The sequence below is a fragment of the Onychomys torridus genome, chromosome 6 (genome assembly GCF_903995425.1).
Source record: "Onychomys torridus chromosome 6, mOncTor1.1, whole genome shotgun sequence".
NCBI classification, from domain to species: Eukaryota; Metazoa; Chordata; class Mammalia; order Rodentia; family Cricetidae; genus Onychomys; species Onychomys torridus.
In genome coordinates, this window is record NC_050448.1 from 127,994,916 (window position 1) to 128,017,734 (window position 22,819).

General features: G+C 39.4%; 1 protein-coding gene across 7 annotated transcripts in view; it reads left to right on the forward strand.

Moving 5' to 3' along the window:
* Nucleotides 1-22,819, forward strand: part of Zzz3 (zinc finger ZZ-type containing 3) — a 79,208-nt gene that overhangs the window by 17,369 nt on the left and 39,020 nt on the right. For 4 of the 7 annotated variants that reach the window (XM_036189353.1, XM_036189358.1, XM_036189354.1 and 1 more), the window contains exons 2-4: nt 11,629-11,755; nt 14,214-14,359; nt 19,241-20,790. In XM_036189353.1, coding sequence (XP_036045246.1) covers nt 19,271-20,790 — 1,520 coding nt within the window. In that variant the 5' untranslated portion in view covers nt 11,629-11,755; nt 14,214-14,359; nt 19,241-19,270. The remainder of the gene's footprint in view (nt 1-11,628; nt 11,756-14,213; nt 14,360-19,240; nt 20,791-22,819) is intronic. The other 3 variants (XM_036189359.1, XM_036189356.1, XM_036189357.1) reach the window with 3 other exon arrangements.

Below are 22,819 nucleotides of genomic sequence, written 5' to 3' on the forward strand. Positions count from 1 at the left end.
GCTAGCACCAAGATTGTAGACAAACTGCTTCAGCTTTGTCACCACCAAAACAAAAATACTCAGAGAAGACATAGAGGACACTGTATAGTCATGAGACGATAGAGATTTTTAAATTGTGCATACACTTGTGTACATGTGCATGTGAGTATATACCATGCGTGCCATGGTCCATGTTCTTTCTTTTCACCATTTGTGTCCCAAGGATCACACGCAGGTTACCAGGTTTGTTGGCAAGCACCTTCACTCGCTGAGCTGCCTCACTGCTCTCTACTCATTTTGAGATAGGCTCTCAAACTATAGATCAGACTGGACTACCCTTAGAATCTTAGCAGTCATCCTGCCTCAGCCCCTGGAATGCTAGGATGACAGACTTGTAACCCCACGCCTATCTAACATGGTAAGCTGTTAGAATTCATTTGTTGATTGGTACAGGGGTATTTGAGTCATGAGACCCTGTGTCTTCTTTCATAGAGCTTTCTAGAAGGAATCTGAGGAGGAGTTACCATAGCATGACCTTAGAGTAAACAGCAACATGGTAAGGGAGGAAACCTTACACTTAGGAAAACTTGCTAGAGAAAGTAAAAAGGGTGTCTGTCGTTAAAGGTTAGGACATCATCTGGTGAGGGGGACCTACAGGAAAGTGGTGGAGTGTTTGCCTGGTGTTTGAGAGACTGAGTGAACTCTGACTGAAGTCTCCAGCCCCACATTAAACCCATCTCTGTGTTTTGGGTTACTGGTTCTCTGATCTTGAACCTTGGTCAAGGTAATCTCATTGTGACTCAGTAGTAAACTAAGAATTCTAATAGTAATTGTGATGGGTACTAAATGAGATATAGAATGCATAAGTATAATAAAAAGTTAAAAATTTTGGGGCAGTGGGGTGGATGCCACAGTTTGTGTGTGGAGGTCAGAGGGTAACTGGTTTCCCTCCTGCCAGTATGTGGATGCGGGCAAGCACCTTTTTCTGCTGAGCCATCTCACTAGCTCTAACCCTTAAATTTTAAGTGTTTAATACATACCGGAAACAATATTTGTTGTTATGAATTAGAAAAAAGTAGGATGAGATTTGCTTAGATACATAGGTTGTATGTAGGATGTTAAGGCATTTTATGTAGAGAAAACTATAGAAATAAACCCTCCAGGGTAAATTGGAGTGCGGAATATTCAAAGCCTGGAAAACAGAATAGTTGGCTTGAGATTGAAGACGGTGGCTTCTAAATTGGCAGTGGTAGACTGGAAAGGTTAAGTAGGGCCCTTAAAAGGGGCTTTGTCAAGCCAGGCATGGTGGCACATGGCTTTCGAAAGGTGGAATTGTGATTTCCAGGCCAGCCAGGACTACATAGAAAACAGAAAGGGCTTTGTCTCAGTTACCCAAGAGATTAAGGTGCTGATGTGATTAGTTACACAGATTCTTAACATTGTGGGATGAAGAGATTGGAAGCTGTTGGGCCAGTCCAGGCTCACATAAATATTGGTAAGAACAGACACAGTATATGGAGGAATAAGTTAGAGGGATGTGAAATACTCTTCACATTCCCACTAACATAGTCTAGCCAGGTGGTGGTGGTGCACGCCTTTAATCCCAGCACTTGGGAGGCAGAGGCAGGCAGATCTCTGTGAGTTCGAGGCCAGGTTGGGCTACCAAGTGAGTTCCAGGACAGGCGCAAAGCAACACAGAGAAACTCTGTCTCGCAAAAACCAAAACAAAACAAAACAAAAAAAGCACTAACATAGTCTAATTGTGTTTAAATGTAAAATATCTCTCCAAGAAATGAAAAGACACTGAGAAGTACAACAAAAGATGGCCGCAAAGGCCTGAAGGAGAGTTTGAAAGGAAGCAAATTTAATTATCTTCTTCAGAAGCTGGCCATGGTAAAACATGCCTGTAACCAACCTGCCATTCAGAAGACAAGGAAAGAAGAGTAAGTTTGAGGCCAGCCTGGGTTACCTAGGGAAACCCTGTCTCAAACCAGAACAGTAGTTCTCTTCGCTTTGTGACAGGTATCATAATGAAGTGCATATTACTTAACCAGAGTTAAGTTAGCGTGAGTAATTAGGTCTGTATGTGGTGTTAAGTAGTTGAGTGACAGGAAAAAGTAATGAAAAAGGTTACTTTGAACTGGCAAGATAGGTTAGGAGAAGGCACCTGCTTCCAAGCTTGACAATCCCTGGAGTCCATGTGGTGGAAGAAGATGTGGCCTACACATGTACACAGTCAGTCTTCTAATAGTTACTGTAACGTGGTTACTTCCTGGGGCTTTAGTTTGGAATAGAAGGTGTTTTGCAATGCTGAACATTCACATATTTAAGAAAGTAGGAGCAGAAAGGTACTAGAACTGAAAGGTATAGAAATGAAAGTTAGTGGTTAGATATTACAATCGAACTTGTAGTCATATTAGGTGTGTTTTCAAGATCGAACAGAGATATTTTAGATAGACAGGTCATCTTCAAACCCTTCAGAGATCTACAGAATATGGCATTTAAAATGTTTTAATAACTTAGGAATTTTTCTTTTTTGCTATGACTATGAGACATGACGGCTCCTGGCAGTACCAATCTACTTCAGAGAAAAATATGGGCATTGAAAAAACTGCATATGGAGTTAACTTTCATTGTGGCAAAAGTTAGCCACTGGACAACAAAATACCCTGGAATCAACTGCTGACAAATAGGACAGACAGGACATGAAACAAAGGACTACCGATTCTTGCCAAAACAAGTGTGGTTCTGGCTTTAACAAAAGGCATCTTCTGAAGCCGGGACAATATGGCACCATCCCTGAAGTGAGTGGCCTTTACAATCTGGAAAAGGTACCGTGCCCTTTTCTTCAAAGGCAGCTGAACAGGCAGTGGGCCGATGGCTTCTGATGTGCAATGGAACAGCTATTCTTGAAGAATAACTAAGCTCACCCCTCTCAATAGTAGACTGGCATTTAATAGAGGGATGTGGAGAAGAACAGGATGCCGAGATGAAGCCACATATACACAGCCAAGAAAAATGGACAGCTGAATTCAAAACAAAAACAGAACAAAACAAAACATCAACAATTTCCAGAATTTAAAATCCTGAATCATGACATGACACTAATGGAATTCAGGTGTTTCTGGTACATGGACTGCTCTCACCAAATGTGAGGTCAAACTGTTGACCTTGTATACATCCTAGTTCACAAAAGAGTCTGTCAGATACGCTAAGCCTTTAGGCTGAAGATGATGCCCCAACACTGTGGAGAAACCTCAAGTGACTCTCCAGGCAGCTGGCTGTTTCTGTCAACTCACATTTTTTTTTTTTTTTTGTAAGCTGCTTGCATGCACTTCCTGTTTTTATTTTTTATTAGGTAGTATTATTACCTTCTTGGATCTCTGAGGGAGTTGATCAGTTAGTTATAGTTATAGTTTTCCTTGTTAAGAATTTCAGAAAAGTAACTCACTAGAGGTGTAAGTGTATAAATTTGAAAGGCGTTATAAGACAGTTCTGTTAGTAATATGTTAGTATAGAAAGTGAATCAGGTACATTTTGGACTTACCAAAATAGGATAGAAAATGGAATTATTTTCTCTGAATTTGTCAAATACAAATGGACTAGACATTGTTTAGGTATTTATTGCTTATAGTTATTGTACTTTTGTATAAGTTTTTCTTATGTTAGTTATAACTTCCTTTTTTATTAAAATAGAAAAGTGGAAATATAGTGATATTTTATTTGTACTGAAATGTGATTTTATTTGTATGTTAATAAAGTTGCCTTGGGGTCAGAGCAAGCCAGAGCAGAAGCTGGGCAGTGGTGGTGCACGCCTTTAATCCCAGCACTTGGGAGGCAGAGCTAGGCGGATTTCTGTGTGTTCAAGGATACAGCCAGCATGGAGACACACGCCTTTAATCTCAATACCAACCATAGAAGACCTGGAGGTCTGTACAAAAAGGCAGTGACAAGGAGGTCATGTGGCTGGGTTTACAACCAACGAGAAGGCAGAACAGAAAGTCCATATAAAAGACAGGATACAGGAAGTAGGCTTCTTCCAGAGAGGAAAGTCAGAGCAGCAGTGAAGGGTAAGGTTTTCAGCTCTCAGCTATTGCTCTGACCTCTTGGCTTTTAACTCTGCAATTGGCTCTGTGTTTCTTATTTAACAAGCCGGTTACATCTATAGAAAGGAAGGTGGTACTCGGAGTTTGACACTGGCAGGCAGTTTGCTCTATGGATCTGAAGCTCAGGCAGGAAATGTAAAGCTGTCATTTAGACTTTAGCAAATGAAGTCGTGGTGTAGTTGTGAGAGTAGGCCTGGAAGAGCACTGCCTAGGTAGGAGAGTTAGTTTATAGTCTTGGATTTGCTCTCTAGTGTTTTAGTGAGTTCTGTTAGGCTTGCCTTTGAATCTAAATTGAAGTGGGTAATTTCTTACCACGCCCACTGAAAACTTAGCCATTGCTTTTCCTGTGGCAGTAATGACTCTCAAAACCATCTTGTATTTTCTTCTATTCTTTTGATGTGCAGTTTGTTTTCCAGGTCACAATCTGAATTGTTTCTTTAAAATATTGAATTGTGTTACTATTCTCTTGATCAGAAGTCTCCCTGTGGCTTCTGTCTTACTTAGGAAATCCCAAGTCCTTACTGTGGCCCAGCAAACTCTGTGTGATTGCAGTTTAAGTGTGTCATTAGAGTGTATCATTAGAAGGATCCTCCTTGGCACACTATTCTTCCGTCATTATTGTTGTAGTTATTTGTGGAGAGACCATCTCAAACCAAAACAACACACTTGTATTCAGTTTATGATACCAGAAGTATCTGGTAATGTGTATCTTATTTGCTTATTTGCAGTATAAGCTTTGTGAAAGCATGAGATTTTTGCCTTTGCAATTTTAAAGCCCAAAACCGCTGCCAAGAACATAGTTGGTTCTAGTTAATTTGTTTTGTTGAATGGATGTGAATGACAAAATTGAATCATGACATTTTTCTACCTAAAATTTGTTATCCCTTCGACCATGTATTATATCGTGTTATATTATTGTATTATTCCTTTCCTGTTAGACATGAGTCCAAATTCATACAGCAGCCAGTATAATCTTTGAAAAGTATTTATTAGATTCTGTTCTTTATAATTTTGTAATAGAGTAAATAGGTCTCCAAATTAACATTTGAGAAGTAAAGAAACGTGTCAACTATAGAATAGATTTCTACCATAGCCTACAAAGACCTTCCTAATTTGGTTCCTGGCTTACTGAAAATTTATTTCATGATACTTTACTCTTTGCCCACTAGGTTTCAGTCTTATTGACATCATTTTTAAATGCCTTATCTCATTGCAGGGCTTCTGTTTATATTGTTCCACTCCAAACAGCTTCTAAGATCTCATTATATAACCTAGACTTGCCTTGAACTCTTAATTTTCATGCCTCTGAGTGCTGGGACTATGGGCATGTGCCACTATATTTGGCTTTGTGCGTTTTTCTTTATATATACACCTGTACTTCATATAAAAATTTAAATTATAAAATTACAAAAATATATTACACTTAGATTAAATTTCACATTTGTGGAAACACAAACCAATCTCCCTCCCTCCCTCCCTCCCTCCCTCCCTCCCTCCCTCCCTCCGTGTGTGTGTGTGTGTGTGTGTGTGTGTGTGTGTGTGTGTTTGTGTTTCATTAGATGACTCTGATATGTAGCTGTGCTTGAAAACCTGGTTTATGTTGTGTAATACAGATTTAGTGAGTGGGATGGTTAGTTTTGATTTTCAACCTGGCACAATCTAGAGTCACCTAGTAGAGCATGTCTGTAAGAGGTGGTCTTGATCGGATTGTCTTAACTGTGTTAATTGAGGTAGGAAAATCTACTCACAGTGAGTGACCTCTGTTCCTTAGGTAAGGGATCCTGAACTGTCTGAATAGAGAAATTGAATTGACCTATAAGCAAGCATCCATGTGTTCATTCTCTCTGTTCCTGACTGGATCTGACTAGCTATTTCTAGTTCCTGCTACCCTGCTTTCCCTCACTATGATGGACTGTAACCTGGAATTGTGAGCTAAAACAAACCCTTTCTCCCTGAGTTCATCTCCCCTGAATTTTTTTTGCCAGGATATTTTATGACAGCCAAGGAAGCAAACTGGCAGTTAACAACTGGGGAGATGTAGAGTGGAAGTAAGTACAGATGGAAAGGCCAGGTACAGTTTGTATCCCTATTATAAAATCTTAAGTAAAACTCAAAAACTGACAAAAACAATTTGATATTGAATGTCTAATTAGTGGTTACTTTAGAAAGTAGAAATGGAAGGGAACAAGATGGACTCAAGAGGGACCAGTAGTATTCATGATGTAATTTGTTCATGTAGTTAGAGTTTTCCTGCCTGGCCCAGTCAGGACAAATCTCTCTTTCCCGCCAGTCCCACAGTCGCTCAGACACAACCAAGAAAGCACACAGAAACTTACATTGTTTACAAACTGTATGGCCGTGGCAGGCTTCTTGTTATCTGCTTCTTCTATCTTAAATTAACCCATTTCTGTTAGTCTGTACTTTGCCACATGGCTCATGGCTTACCAGTGTCTTTACATGTTGCTTTTCATGGCGGCGGCTGGCGGTGTCTCTCCCCAGCCTTCTACTTCCCAGAATTCTCTTCTCTCTTGTCCCGCCTATACTTCCTGCCTGGCCACTGGCTAATCAGAACTTTATTTACACAGAGCGATAGCCACAGCATGTTCACTTCCTTACTATATTACAAGTGTTTAAAAACATTAATCTTCATTCCACAGATGAAAAAAGTAAGGCTCCCAGAAGCTTAAAAATAAGGTTGAAGTACTACAAATTAAGAATATTGTCAATCTCCCACTACCTGCCCAGCTCTTGGGTATTTTATTTTCCTCTTAGCAGTCAAAGTGAGTCAGTCGATGATTGATATGTGCCGTTTTCTGCCACAAGCAGAAGGATGGAAGACGAGTACTGCTGTTGTTGTAAGGTGGGTCTGTGACTTTCTTGACCAATGCTCCATGTAAAAGTATGGAGTAGAATCCAGAAGGAGTCTGGACTTAATGCATCAGTCTCACGTGCTTTCCCTGTCTAGCTTTTGCTGTAGCTCAGGAAAATGTTCATTATGCTTACTTTGCCCCAAGAAGCACGTTTAATAAGTGAGGGCCTTCCACATGGAAGTTTCTGCTTAATGCAGTTCCAGCTCAAGGTGGAAGGAATGCCTTGGTAGGTTTTCTAGTCTTGTTCCCATTTTGGGGACTCCAGCTCCTATGACCTCCCCATATTCTAGAGCTTGATCTTAGCTCTGGAAAGCCATTGCATTTGTCACTGATTAGCCCCTTCAAGCAGTGCTCCAGGATAGTTGTGGACTGTCCTGTAGTGTCTTATTTGTGAATGTAACCTGCGTGCATTTTTGATCACAGTTTCAGTTGTTTCAGGTAGGAGCCAAGTTTTACTCCGTTTACTCTGTGACCAGAGATGAGTGGGAGTCTTTGATAGAGATGGGGCTACAGAGACGGCTCAGAAGGTACCTACCTGTAACTCCAGCTTCGGGGGTCCTACACTTCATAGTCACATGTACATACACATATACATAATTAAATAAAAAGTTTGGCCCAGTGGTGGTGGCACATGCCTTTACTCCCAGCACTTGGGAGGCAGAGGCAGGCAGATCTCTATGAACTTGAAGCCAGCCTGGTCTACAGAGTGAGTTCTAGAACAGCCAAGGCTATACAGAGAAACCCTGCCTTGGGGGAAAATTTTTTGAAAAAAAGTTTAGGAGAGTAAAGCAGTCAAATGTGTATTTCATACTATTTTTTCTTTCCTTTCTTTTTTGATAAACTGCTTTTAAAGGGACAAGATTTGAAGCAGTTGTCTTTAATTTCAGTTTTTGTTGCTGTGATAAAATACTCTGACTAAAACAACTTCAGGGAGAAAGGGGTTTTTAAGCTCACAATTCCAGGTTAAATTCCATCATGGTAGGGGAAGTTAAGGCATCCGGTCATGTCCCCAGTCACACAATGAGCAGTGAACACAGTATGCCATTTCTTGGCATGTTTTCTCTGCTTTATCCAGCCTAGGGTCTCCAGCCCAGGGTGTGGTCCACTGTATAGTAGGCAAGCCTTCCCACTCCGGTTAGCACAAGGTAACCCTCCACAGGCAGCTCAGTCCTGCTTTGCAGGTGAGTCTAGAATTTACCAAATTCACAGAGAACACTCACCGTCACACATAGTAATAATCCACGTGATTGATGATGAAGGCTTACATAGGAAAATGATCGTGAGTGACTGTTACAGAAGTGAGAAACAATTTGAGAACCTTATAGGAGAAAGAATGTAGTGTAGAATTTTTAAAAGGATGACTTGTGTGTCTGAGTCCCCTGTGTATTTGATAAAATGAAGATTTTTGTTGTCCCTTTCAGTGTGAATTTCTGTGGATGTGGTTTAGAAATAGTCTTTATAACACATACTCGTTTGATGCTTACAGCCACCATAAAGTTTTAGAAGCTGATGTAAAGTATGGCCATCATTCTAGTAGCAGCCCTGCATTGAGATGTGCTGAGGTAGAATGAAGCTTTATATAACTAGTGTCCAGACCGGCTGAATCTGTGTTTCTTGAGGGACTGGGTCTGGAATAGAAGCAGATTCACAAAAGTACTCCACAAATGTGGTGGTCTCTTCTGAACTTCACAATAGTTCCCTGAGGTGGAAGCAGGTGGTATGTCCACATTTTACAGATGAAATGACTATAGGCAATGTGACTATCCGTGACAGAAAATCAAACATCTGGGTCTGATATGCCTCTCTCTGCTGAGCATACTTCTGGACCTGTAGAAGGCATCCAGTTTAATCTGTGGCTTTGAACATTCTGGGGAACCAGGGGAGTAGGGTTTTTTGTTTGTTTGTTTGTTTAGTTTTGGGGTTTATTTTGTCATGCTTTATTTATACCAAATAGTAATTTTCTTATTTTTTTTAAATGGGAAGTAATTATGAAAGAATACCTAGGAAAAGTGTTTATATCCTTGACCATTATTTTAATGGTTTTTACAATTGACTGTTTAAAAATCATATTGTACAACATATACTTAGTATATTCACTTAGAATAAGTAGGAATCGGGTATTAAAAATGAATCTATAGTATAACTTTTTATTTGATCCCCCCCAAGCCTTTAACAACACAAAATGTTGCAGTATCTTGCAACTCAAGTTAGTTTAGCCTGAATTTTGCAGTTTATTTTTAATACTGTTTGTGCTTATCCCTTTGCTTTTGACCAGAGCTGATACTTTGTAAGGAAGTTGCTGTAGTCTTTTTGAAGGACTCTCATATGTCATGAATCTAAGGTCCTATAATCCAATGAGCACAGTAGTTCTAGTGTTCAGTGGCAAGTAGTAGAGAAGAGAATTCTTTGCAGTGAAGATTGATTTTTAGATTTGCTGTTGGATGCTTGAATAGCCCATGAATTTATTAGTACAGGAAAACAACCGAGGCTTTGTAGCAAGGATAGAATAAAATAAGGCTTTAAGAACAAGGCTTACATAGCTTGTTTCTGTTTTGTGTATTTAAAAGACAAATAGCTATTTTTTAAGTGCCTAGACCTTGTTACCAAAATAGAAGAATCCAAATGAAAAATGTCGTTGTAATTCAGAGTATTTTCTCTGCTTCAGAAAGTAATACCACATTTTTATTTTCTTTTTTCTTTTTCTTTTTTTTGTGGAAAGCCTGACTTTGAAATCTATGTGAATAAAGGAAGGGCATCATGAAGGTGGTGTGAGTATTTGGTTAGTTGAATTACTTCGAGTTTTAGGAAATAATTAGGTTAACTTGCCTTGATGTTAATTTTTTTCTTTTGTTAAAGACAAGGTCTCATGTAGGTCAGGCCATCTATCTCTATCTGCAGATATAGCTGAGGATGACCTTAAACTTGTTATCCTCCTGCCTTTACCTCCTAAGTCCTGAGACCACGGATATACCTGGTTTGACAATTCATTTATCCACAAAACAGGTATATAGTTACCTATGCTTTTTTCTATATAGCTTTTGACTTTTCTATAATGTGGGAATTTGGAGTGGCATTTTTCTTTGGTATATCTTAAATAAGCACAAATCACACATACATGCACTGGTACAGTGATTGAAATGACTTAAGACTTTGCTTTGAAGTGCAGTGTTTACCAGGGCTCAGGCAGTCCTTCTGCTCTGCCTCCTAAGCAACGGGACTGTGGGTGCTCACTATTGAGACTGGTAACTTAGTTTATATTCTTTCTGCCATCCTTCTGATCACAGGGATACATCTTAGGTATGTGATCAGCAGCAGCTACTTTAAATGAATTAATCAATCAATCAATTAATTTATTTATTTATTTGGTTTTTAGGACAAGGTTTCTCTGTGTGGCCCTGGCTGTCCTGGAACTCGTCTGTAGACAAGGCTGGCCTTAAAGTCAGAGATCTGCCTGCCTCTGCCTCCCAATACCTGGGTTAAAGGCATGGTCCACCACTGTCCAGCATTAAGAGCTTTATTTTTAGGAAATGTTTGCACAGCTGGACTTTAGGGGTGTTTTTGAGTGACTTCAGAGTCCCACACATGCTAAGTCCGTATCTTGTCATTGAACTATGTCCTTATATCCCCTTAAGTTGGTGATTTTGAGACAGGACTCAACTATGTCCAGGGTGGTAGGATCTATGCATCCTTTTGCCTAATTAGACTCCTGAGTGTTGGGGTTGCTGTCAGGAGCTACCACACTGGCTCCATCTTAGTTTGAATCATTAGTTCCCTGTTTATTCTGATACATTAGTCCTGTAGAGGGTGTAGTCTATGGTAAGACTACTATAAAAGAGCTATGTGCACATGTGTGTGATGCCTGAAATCAGACCTAGGACCTCATACATGGTAGACAAGTGCTATCCTGTTGTCCTGAACAATACCCAAACTGGACAGGGCCTGTACAGACCCTATCAAGAATTTTCAAGTTATATTTAAGAGGAATTCATGATTCCCCCTCACACTACTTTATTTTTTTGTGGGGCAGCATTAGATGTCCTCTCCATTGGCTTTCAACCTTACTGAGATAGAGTCACTCACTGAACCTGGAGTCTTAACAGTTTGTTATGCTGGCAGGCCATCAAGACCCATCAACCTCCCTGTCTCTTGCCTCCCCAGCTTTAGATTACAGGTATATACCCCTGGGAATTGCACCTAAGGTCCTTTGTCTGTGTGGCAAGCTGTTGTTAATGATGCCATCTTCCTGGCCCCGTCACTTCATTCTTTTTTCACATTTATTGGGTGTGTGTGTTCATACTTTGATCTGCTCAGCCATCTTGCTGGCTCCTGTCAGGTTCTGAGTATCATATTGATTTCTTAATAGTATCATAAAACACCAAAAGGTGCTTTCTTCTTGTTAATATCTGATTGATTGTGAACTTCAAAAATGATGTATGTCTTCAATAGGAGGCCCTCTGCTTTATGAAAATTTAAATTGGGAATGCTTGACAGAAATATAAGAATGTTAACAGATCATCTCTCTCTGATAATATGTATCATGGTAAATAGAAGGAATTAGTTAAGGAACTTAGTAGAATGATGTCTGTTATATGTATCTTGAAGTCTTTTTGTTATTCATAAATCTGTAAACAGCAACATAGTCATAGTGACCATATTGTGATTTCCCTTCACAGATAACAAGTTGTGCTAGTGCATCTGTATAAATAATTCCTGAAGTCTCAGTGTAACATGGACATTAACAGTGATGACACATAAACACAGATGCTTGGGAATTAAGTACTAGGCGAAACACTTCAAAAGGTAAGAAAAGAATATGATATTCTCAGGTTGGGGATTTAGCTCAGTGGTAGAGCGCTTGCCTAGCAAGTGCAAGGCCCTGGGTTTGATCCTCAGCTCAAAAAAGGAAAAAAAAAAATATATTCTCTAAGCCAAGTGAGATAGTTAGGAGTCATCATTGGCTGGTGTTTCCAGTGTATCAGGCTTTAAATGTCCACAGGAGCCTGTCTAAAACTAGAACTCAGCTATAACTTACAAGTTCTTTTGTGAAGATAACAACAGCAGATATTCTTATTTGGCAAGTACAGTGACTGATGCTCTGCACTGAGCCCTCCTGAGAAATGACTACCAGTGTCACTGGGATTTTCGAGTGCTTCAGCCCTTCAGTGTACATGGAGCCTCAGGTCCTGATGGTGGCCATCGCTTTATAGATGGTGTCCTGCTCTGTCTTGTGATGGACTTCTGGGGAGGGCAAAGAAGTTAAGAGTCGGAGTCTTCAGTATGAGCCTAAATTTTCAAGTCAGCTTACTTTTTGTAGAGTCATATTTTCCCTGTGTACCCCTTCTTCATGCTAATTTAGAGCTTTAGACAAATAGAGGGAAAATAGTAGGTTTTCACTTTGTATACTGTAGAATTTACAAGGAGAGGTTGCATTTATAGTTGGTAGTTGTACCTCTGTTCCTCTCTGAGAAGCAATCTTCCTTCTTAGTGGGAGAGTAATAAGGACTTTCAAGGGTAAATATATAGAGTGCAGTTCTTTTTTTTGTTTTAATTTTACTTACTTTATGTTTGTGGGTGTTTTGTCTGCACACCAGAAGAGGGCATGAATCTTACGGGACTACAGTTACGGATGGTTGTGAGCCACCATGTGGGTGCTGGGAATTGAACTCAGGACCTCGGGAAAGCAGCCAGTGCTCCCAACTGGTAAGCCGTCTCTCCAGCCCGAGTCAACTCCATAGGACATTAGAATGAGAATACAAGCTTGACGACAAGTAATCTGCTTTAGATACTGCAGAAGTGCTGGACAGACAGCGAAGTGCATGCCTTTAACCCTGGCGTTCGGGAGCAAAATGAGGTCTAATCTACATCCTCAGTTCCAGACAACCAGGGCAATGTAGAAAGACCCTGTCTGGAAGCCAGCAAAAGAAACATCGGTGTGATTATTTATGTGCCCCAGCCCTTGGGGGTTCAAGTTCAGCAAGCAGAGGGAGGTTTGAGGTCAGGCTGGGCTACTGGAAACCCTATCTCAAAAAACAAAGTAGAGAGACCCTGTCTCAGCAAAACAAAAACAAAGACACATAAACCAGCAAAATACTACAGCATTCACAGTAATGAAAAGCTTATTATATACATTAAAGTAAGTATAGCTGGCATTGGATCATTATAATACTTGTTTAGATTCTGTTGGCTATGCTTAAATAGATCTTTAACATCACCTTTAACAGTAGTCTATTTTACTAGATAGAACCCTGGTTTACAAGATTTGATAATTGCATCAGCCCTTAATTATAATACTTCACTTAAAATAGTACCCATTTGAAAATATCTAGTTTAATGCTTAAAATAAAATGGCAAGGTTAGTCATAAACATCTGCTTGTCTCTTTTCTAGTACTGTTATTTGCAGATGGGTACTCCTAAATAATCCAATTAGTTACAGCATATATTCTTAACATACTAGTAAAACTGTAGTTAATTATAATATGCCAAGAATTGGAATGTTACTAGGTTAATTAAGATATAGAACTGAGTATTTAACTCAGAAGACTTTTTTTCTTTTTTTAAACTTTTTATTGATTCTTTGTGGATTTCATATTATGCATCCTAATCCCATTCATCTGACTCTAGTTTTTTTCTTGTTGAGAATCTGTATCGCCGGCCATGGTGGTACACATCTTTAATCCCCACACTTGGAAGACTGAGGTAGGAGGGTCTCTGAGGGTCCCTGATCTTACACAGTTAGTTCCAGGACAACCAGGACTGTGTTGGGAGATCTTGTCTCAAAAACAAAAACAAAAAACCAACACCACCACCAAAAAACAAAAGGAAGAAGAAAATGCATTGGCAAAAAGTAGTGGACTTGGTATCACGGGTGCTGTGGTGCAGAGGCTTCATGCTGTGGGCATAACCTGTGCTTTGTGTTGTTTGGGCCTAGGTCTATATTCAGCCCTAAGTCTAGGAAGTCCTCTAGAAATCCTCTAGGTCATCTTTAAGAGGGGAAAAATGCCTTAGATTAGAGCAAATAGCAAGAAAGGGTTGAATCATATTTTACTCAAATTAATAATTGAGTTGTTTGTAAGGATTTGTTCTATTTCAAGTTCTGTCCCGGTTGCTTAGTGCCCTTGAGGCTATTTAACCAGGAAGCACAAAAACATCACTGTGAAGATGCTGCTGCCTCTGTATACTTCTGTAGTCACAGTAAATCATTAGCATAAGTTAATGTCCTTATTTAATGTCTTTTTTTTTTATCATTTTATTTTAAAGAGAGGCGTTTAAGAGGTTCTAGTATTCTCCGAGGTTGAAGCCGAGAGCCTGAAGCTTAAGCGCTATTGTAGATCATAGCTTCATCTCCTTCAGGATAGAAGGAAAAGAAAGACTATTTCCACAATGATAGATCTTTGGTTATACAGGTAAGTTGTTCAGTCGTGCAGTAGAGAAGACAACTGTAGTTTGATTTTATCTACTTTGGTGGGAGGAGACATGTTACTTTCCATCTCTCTTTCTCTGCCTTGCTGTTTTATGGCATTCTCGAGCTGTAGGGAATGGACTGAAGATTAAATAGTTTTCCATTTCTTTTTTCTCAACAAATGGATAAATGAAATGAATGTTGGTATCTTGAGACTAGACCATTAAACCTGTCTTTGAAATGTACTTATTTAAGGAACAATGTGAAATTCTTTGACTTCTCTTCTTGGTTGTCTTAAATGTGTATTCATTTGAATCTATTCTCTGTCTGTCTTCCTGTATAGCTGTCTGTCTTATCAATCATCTCTTGTATCACTCTTGATAACGAAGAAGAGATCCCTTTATATATAACTGCATGATAGAATTCCCAGACTTCAAAGTGGTGACTATTACCCTTTCAACAAATGGAGTGGACAGGCTCACAGGTGCTCTTCTGCTGCAGTCGTGATAATTGTACAATTGAAATAATCTGTCTTTTAAAAGAGTTGTGTGACTAGTTGTGACAATATGCACCTGTAATCCCACCACCAGGAATGTAGGAGGATTGTTAGTTTTAGGGCCAGCCCAGGGCTACATAGTATGCTTCAGGCCATCCAGGACTGCACAGCAAGACCCTGTCTCAAAAACTATATCCCAGAGACTTGTATGAGAAGCAAAGCCTGAGCACAGCTTATGCTATAGACAGGCAAGAAAGTTATATTGGTGACACCTCTCAGTTAACCTTACTTGGTTTTTCTTTTGACTTTGACCTTTGTACCTGAAAATATAAGGGTATTGTGATCAGTTTTCTACAAGTTGTTCTCTTAAAACTAATATAATGATGATAATATTGGTGTTAGTTACCGGGGTGTGGTGGTGCACACATTTAATCCCAGCACTCAAAAGGCACAGGCAGGTGGGTCTCTGTGAGCTGGAGGCCAGCCTGGTCTACATAGTGAGTTCCAGGACAGCCAGAGCTACATAGCGAGACCCTGTCTCAAGAAAAACAAAATAATAAAAATAAAATAATATTGGTGTTAATTGCCAACTCCTCAATTCCTAAAGTAAACTGGGACAGTTTTGGCGAGTAGAGCAAGAGCCAGAGATTACAGGTATTAGAAATAGTTTTTTAGTAAAAGTGGACCTGCAACATGTGCCGTTTCTAGTGGGTGGGCCTTTCTTGTCTAGTCTACCCTGTTTCTTTGGTTCTGATTCAGTTATGTGGGTGTAGTCACAGGGACTAGAGGTTTATAATCAGAGCTAACAATGTTTCAAAATTTTATAGTTTTTATGAAAGTACATTCAAGTTTAGGGGAGGGTGGTTCATTGTAACTCTGAGAAGAGTTAGGATGTTTGGATTTAGGGAAGATTTGGAACTCAGTGTGGACAGGCTGAAGAAGTTTGGTTGATTGCCCATTTTCATTCTTTTCAGTAGTATGAGAACTTAGGAGGACGGGGATATAGGACAAAGTGTGCTTAATTCTAGTGATGGGTCATATTCTCTTCCTGTTTTCTAGAAAAAGCTGCTGCACATTAGTTGGTGGGTAACGTAGGACAGTTTAGTCTCATTACTTGATTGGGTTTTGCCCACATGAGAATGTGAACTCAGGTTCCCCTTATTTCTATAACTATAATAATTCAGTTTCTGTTACCAAATGGGCATGGCTAAGGCTTTCACCAGGTCTCTTAGTTTATTAGTAAGGGTGTTCCTGAGCTGATTGGCAAATGAGTTCACTTCTGTTCCCATAGCAACTTCATAGTAGGCAAGAATAGAATTACATGCCCCAAACTTTTCATTGGATTGTTTAGTGACTTTGTAGTTAGCTAAAATAAGGAAAATAACAGCTCTAATCTGTACTACTTTGCTAAATAAATAAGCTTGTCACAACAATATTGAAATTTGGTTGGAATAATGTAGACATACTTAATTAAAAGTCCCTATTGAATGGCTTTTTTATTTGGTTTATCAGATAATTGCAAAATGTATGTATACTTCATGTATGCTTATGCAAAAATAAGAAAGAGGAAGAAAAATGTAACAGATTTGTTTTACTTGGCCTTCATACTTTGATTAGGTTTTTTACTTTAAGTATATAAGATAATTTTGCAATCTGTTGTTGGATGCTTTTTTAGCCAGAGTGATCATGGCCTTATTTATAATGTTTTGTTTTAATCATTATAATCTAGTAAAATATTAAAGAGAATTATATATCTAATTTGGTTTGCAACCTGATGATTGAATTATGTTGTTAGGCTATTGCCTGAGAGCAATGATCTTGGTGTTTGCCATACTCCAGCATGTATGAATTGGTTGGATAGGGCCTAATATTCTGCAGTTCTTTCTTTTTTCTTGCCTTTCCCCTTCTGTTCTAAGTATCAAATGCAAGTCTGGGTTTCAAGCAAGCTTCAGGACATGTTTCTAATGTGAATTCTCAAGGCCGTGTGAGTTACAACAATTTGAAATACCAGAAAATACTCCCTGTAAGATGAGCTCTTCTCATTGGCCTCCAAAAACATTTTATTTATTTATTCTAGCCTTTTACAGTTTATTAGTCCTCTCCCAAGACAGCTGCTTGATAATTGCAGCCCAAGTAGTTGGGCTTAATTGTAATCGGTGGCTAGAACTAAAACCTTTTTTGGGAACAAAAGACAGACACAGAAAGAGACTTAATCAATATTTTAGTTTTATAATGAATCGTGAAGAAAAATACAGGCTTTCATAAGTGCTATTTGTTAGTGTTTTTATTTATATTTGTGTGCATATACACATTTTAATATATTCACTCATACATATACTTTAAAAGTAATCTCACTATTAATAGCAGATGTCTGATTCAGTAGTCTCTTTTGTGAAGTTGAAGTACTGAATTACAGAGGAAGGTTTTGTGCCTTGTTCAGATTGGTGTGGAAAGAAAAGAATGATTAAGGAAGCCAGTTAACTGAAATCACTTTAGAAGTTTATAAACTTTAATGGGCATTGCTTATTAAAAATAAAGCTTAATGAATTTCTCATTTTTCAATCACAAATCATGAAGATAATTAAATTTGCATTGCATTTTATAGTTTGTTTATAAATTAATTTGTTTTTAGTTTTATATTCTTATTTACATAGATATTTAGTATATAACCTTCAATTTTGAGAGCTCCAGGCTTTGGTACATCAAAGAAATAAATTGCTTTAAATTTTTTTCAGTTTGTGTTCATTTAACACATTGAAGTTTAACTTACATTTATTGTAATTGGAAGTGGAAACTGATGAGTATTTATTACCTATAAGTAAAGCAGAAAAATAAACAACAGTCAGACTGCTGCTGTGAGTCTTTAGATAGTGAAGTTCCTGGGAGACGCTGTCTCTACTCTGATGGTGTGTCCATACTTACTGTTATTCTCTAGAACAAGTAGTTGTGCTTTCAAGATCTTAAAGTGTGCCCTGCTTTGGAACAAAGCTAAATCCAGCCGACTTAACATATTTTACAGGATACTTTCCTTCCTGTACCCATTATCAGCAGCCAGAAACAGGGCAGCAGTTTTGTTTAGTGATCCTTGTGTGACAAGTTGCTGTGGTCTTCGGTAGTGCAGTTGAGGCCTAGAAGGGGATGTGCTTGCTTTGCCTGGGGAGGAGGTGAAGTGGTGGTAGAAGGCTTCTGTGTGGGAAAGTGACAAAGGCAGGAGACGAGCATGGCAAAGTCGCATTACAGCTGTTATTGATCCTTTCTTCATCCATTCGGTGCCCACTTGAATTGAGCAGCAAGTGAAGTGGTAAAACATCTAAGGAAAGTAGCAAAGGGGAAGGGATAGAGACTTGGAATATTAATAGTGCCTTAGTTCTTGATAATGTGGAAGACCTGGAAAATATCATTAGCTTTTTCAGAGTTTACTCAGGTAGATCAATGAGGACATTTTCCAGTAGGCTTCCTAATTCTCTTAGAAAGTTCAAGCATCCTTACCAGAAAACTCACCTATCTCCCAAGCAGTGAGTTAAAGCTAGCCTGCACTACATATAGAACTTAAAGGAAGAAAAGTATGTGAGCGCGCGCGCGTGTTTGTGTGTGTGTGTGTGTGTGTGTGTGTGTGTAAGTATACACACATGTGATATATGTGAAATGATAGTCTTTACTTCTGAAGTGACTATTTCCTTTTGAGGATAGCTTTTGCTTTCTGCCTTCCACAGAATACTTTGACATAGTGATGTGCCTTTCTCTAGAGACTAAAGCTTTGATTGACTGTTGTTAGCCAGTGCAAGCTAGTATTGGGACTTCTGGCCACTGTTTAATTACAGAAATTCCATAGCAGTATGCCAAGTAGCTTGGTATCAAGGTACTTAACCTGAAACCATTTTTGTAAAAACCTCAGACTGATTAGAATGTGTTCTTTAAGATAACTAGCTGATCTATAACTTCAAAAGTGTTACTTTAATAACCAAAATGGAATCTTATGTTTAGGTTCATCATTTCTGGGTACCTTGTGCCCTTCTGAGAGGCAGAGAGACCTTGAACATGGTCTCTAGAGTTCTGTATGAACTGGCTATATGACCATCAATAGATTGTTGAGGCTGTCTGTGCCTCAAGTCTCCTCAGTTGTAAAGTAGGTACAATAGCTATTCCTGTGTGAGTTGTGAGACTTCAGGGAGAAGGTATGTTAAACATAAACATGGAGTCCTAGAATATATTAAATGGTTGTAATTGTTAGCTGTTACTAATGACATTATTGGAAATTTTATTAAAGTAGTAACCTTTGTCCCATTATTAATAATGGCTATACTTGGATAAAAAGTTATAACTTTATACTTTTGTTTTAGATATATTAACTATTACCTCTTTCTCATTATTTTGTTTACATTTTTGAAGGTTTCCCAATGAGTGGATCATGATGACCGTATGGTAGGGACTTGCCATAGTATGGCTGCTTCCCGATCTACTCGTGTTACAAGATCAACAGTGGGGTTAAACGGCTTGGATGAATCTTTTTGTGGTAGAACATTAAGGAACCGTAGCATTGCTCACCCAGAAGAGATCTCTTCTCATTCTCAAGTACGATCAAGATCACCAAAGAAGAGACCAGAGCCTGTGCCAGTTCAGAAAGGAAATAATAACGGAAGAACTTCTGATGTAAAGCAGCAGAGTGCTCGAGAAGCATGGGTCAGCCCTAGGAAAAGAAGACTTTCCTCTTCAGAGAAGGATGACCTAGAAAGGCAGGCTCTAGAGAGCTGTGAAAGAAGGCAGACAGAGCCGGCACCCCCAGTCCTGAAGAACAGTAAACGCTGCCTTAGAGCTGAAGCCACAAACAGTTCAGAAGAAGATTCACCTATAAAACCAGACAAGGAGTCAGTAGAACAGAGGAGGACAGTAGTGGACCATGATGCAGAGTTTCAAGGGACTAAACGAGCTTGTCGATGTCTTATATTGGATGATTGTGAGAAAAGGGAAATTAAAAAGGTGAATGTCAGTGAGGAAGGGCCACTTAATGCTGCCGTAGTAGAAGAAATCACAGGCTATTTGACTGTCAATGGTGTTGATGACAGTGACTCAGCTGTTATAAACTGTGATGACTGTCAGCCTGATGGGAACACTAAACAAAATAGCACTGGTTCTTATGTGTTGCAGGAAAAATCAGTAGCTGGAAATGGGGATTCAGAAACCCAGACTCCAATGTTCTTTGGTAGTAGAAAGGAGGACAGTTGTATAGACCGTCTCGTGCCTTGCACAAAGTCAGAAGTGCAGGTCAAGTTGGAGGACCACAAACTAGTAACTGCCTGTCTCCCTGTGGAACGTTGTAATCAGCTGACTACCGAGCCAGCATCGGGCCCTGAAATTCAGTCATCCTTAAGAGATTCTGAGGAGGAAGTAGATGTGGTGGGAGATAGCAGTGTCTCAAAAGAGCAGTGTGATGAGAACAGCAGTGACCCTCTGGACACAGACACTGAAAACATGCCAGTCTCTGCAGAGCCAGAGCTGTCCTCTGTGCTAGACTGTGCTTCGGCTCAAATGACATCTTTATCTGAACCTCAAGAACACCGATATACCCTGAGAACTTCACCTCGAAGGGCTGCTCCGACCAGAGGTAGTCCCACTAAAAACACTTCTCCTTGCCGAGAAAACGGACAGTTTGAGGAGAATAATCTCAGTCCCAGTGAAACAAATACAACTGTTAGTGGTAATGTAAGTGAGTCTCCCACAAATCCTGTTGAGATTTCTCAGAATGAGAAGGTTCTCTGTTGTGACTCTGAAAACTACGGAAGTGAAGGACTGAGTAAGTCACCCTCAGAGGCCAGAATGAATGTTGGACATTTGCCATCTGCCAAAGAGAGTGCCAGTCAGCACACTGCAGAAGAGGAAGAAGATGACCCTGATGTTTATTACTTTGAATCAGATCATGTGGCACTGAAACACAACAAAGAGTATGTGTAACTATGGTAACCATGAGTTCTGCTTTGTTTATCACTTCCCAGGTTTCAGTGTTTATTCAGAAATGTCTGTTCTTCATGCTTTTGTTGCAGATGAAGTTAACACTTTAGCAATAAGTTTAGATTTAACATACATTTTTTAACTCAAAAACTCAGATGTGACATTGAATTTTAGTACTCGTCTCTGTAATAGTTGAAATTTTCTAGTCAGAGTCCCACATGTCTAAATAGGAAAAGGCCAGTGAAACCCTGGGCGGTGTCCCGGGAAGATGAGTGGAGACGTGAGGGGAGTGCTGTTTTTGCCGCTGAGTTAGCACAGTCCACTTTGGCTCACACTTGTAGAGCTTTGTAGCGTCTGCCTTAAATGTGGCTGATGTAAATCCTGAGTGTGCAGCTGTCATCTGGGCACGGGAGCTCTGGCAAACGAGATCGGATTTGCATTTAGGATTTGCATTTAAAGGCCCGTTAGTTCTGACGTAAGAATGTGCTTGAGCCGTCATTCCTGCAGTTTAGAGAGGTAGACAGTGCTGGCAGCACTGTGATGGGGACTTTTGAAACACCCTAGCTGAGAGTGACTATAATTTTGCAAGCCTTTATTGCAAAGGTGCTTTTGCAAATAATTCTGTATCCAAAATTTTCATAATTTTGCTCACTTAAAGTATTCTGGAAAATAATATAAATGACTCAGCTAACCATCTCAGTAACCCTGGAAGAACTATGCAAGTACTCACCAAAAGTACTTTAATGGGTAACAACGACCAATGTGTAGATTAACTCCTCTCATAGGTTGGCTTTTGAGCTGTTGCCACAAAGTCCGATTATATTGGTTGTATAAAAATAATTGGATTTGAAAAAAATTTCTACTGCTTTTGTTGTGACAGATGCCTGATCAAGTATCATGTTGGGGCTGTGGGACAGATCTTTTTTGCCATGCTTAGTAGGACGTTTGTTCAGGACGTGTATCTGATAATATCATGGACATATCATAGGTCTCTTCTGGAAAAAAAGTTTTTTTCCTGTGCTCTTTTTGGTTTTGTTTGTTTTTGTTTTTCGAGACAGGGTTTCACTGTGTAGCCCTGGCTGTCCTGGAACTTGCTCTGTAGACCAGGCTGGCTTCAGACTCAGAGAGATCCGCTTGCCTCTGCCTCCCAGGTGCTGGGATTAAAGGCGTGCGACACTGCCGCCAAGCTTCCTCTGTTCTTCTAAAATTGTATTTTAAAACCTGATTTAAGAAAGAATTTTCCTGAACGTTTGATAAATTATTGTAGAAGGTTCTGAGTCTAATAATACTACAGATAGGTTTGAGGCAGAAAAACATAATACTTTCATAAGTGAAAAAAATCAGTCAGAAATAAGATAATTGGTATGTGGTGGCACACCTACACAGTCCCAGCATGAGAGGCCAAGGCAGGATGGTAGCTTGGGTGCTGTAAGGGACCCTGTCTCAAAAAACAAACCAAACCAAAACAGATCAACAAATGTTTTCCATTCATACATAATTTTAAAAGGGGGGACTCTGTTTGCAAGTGCAAAGAAATATGTTTTAGAGAAACACACCTCAAGAATTGTGATGTCTTGCTTCACTTTCTTATTTTTGAAATGGAGGCTTTCTATGTCACGTAGGTTAGTGTTGAGTTGTGACTCAAGTGATTGTGCTGGTTTAGCCTCCTCAGAATGTGGGACTTGGAGCTTATGTCGCCATGGCCAGCTCCAGCTTAAAAGGAATGTGAATTTCTCTAGAACTTGTTTCTTCTGAACTGAGAGCCTGGCAACTCTAAGACACACGCTCTGCCACTGAGCCACATTTTCTCTTCCGGGAAGTGATATTTCAGTAGTTCTTTCCCCTTGATTTTTGTTGTCTTTGTTACAGGATGTACTTAATGATTCTGGAAAATAGTAATTCAGTCTTGTTATTTTTAAAAATGAGATCAAATGGTGATTAAGGACAGTACTCCCATAAAGTAATTATCCAGAGGTGATATTCCAGGTCCATCAGCATGGGGCGTGGAGTCCTTTGGAGTTG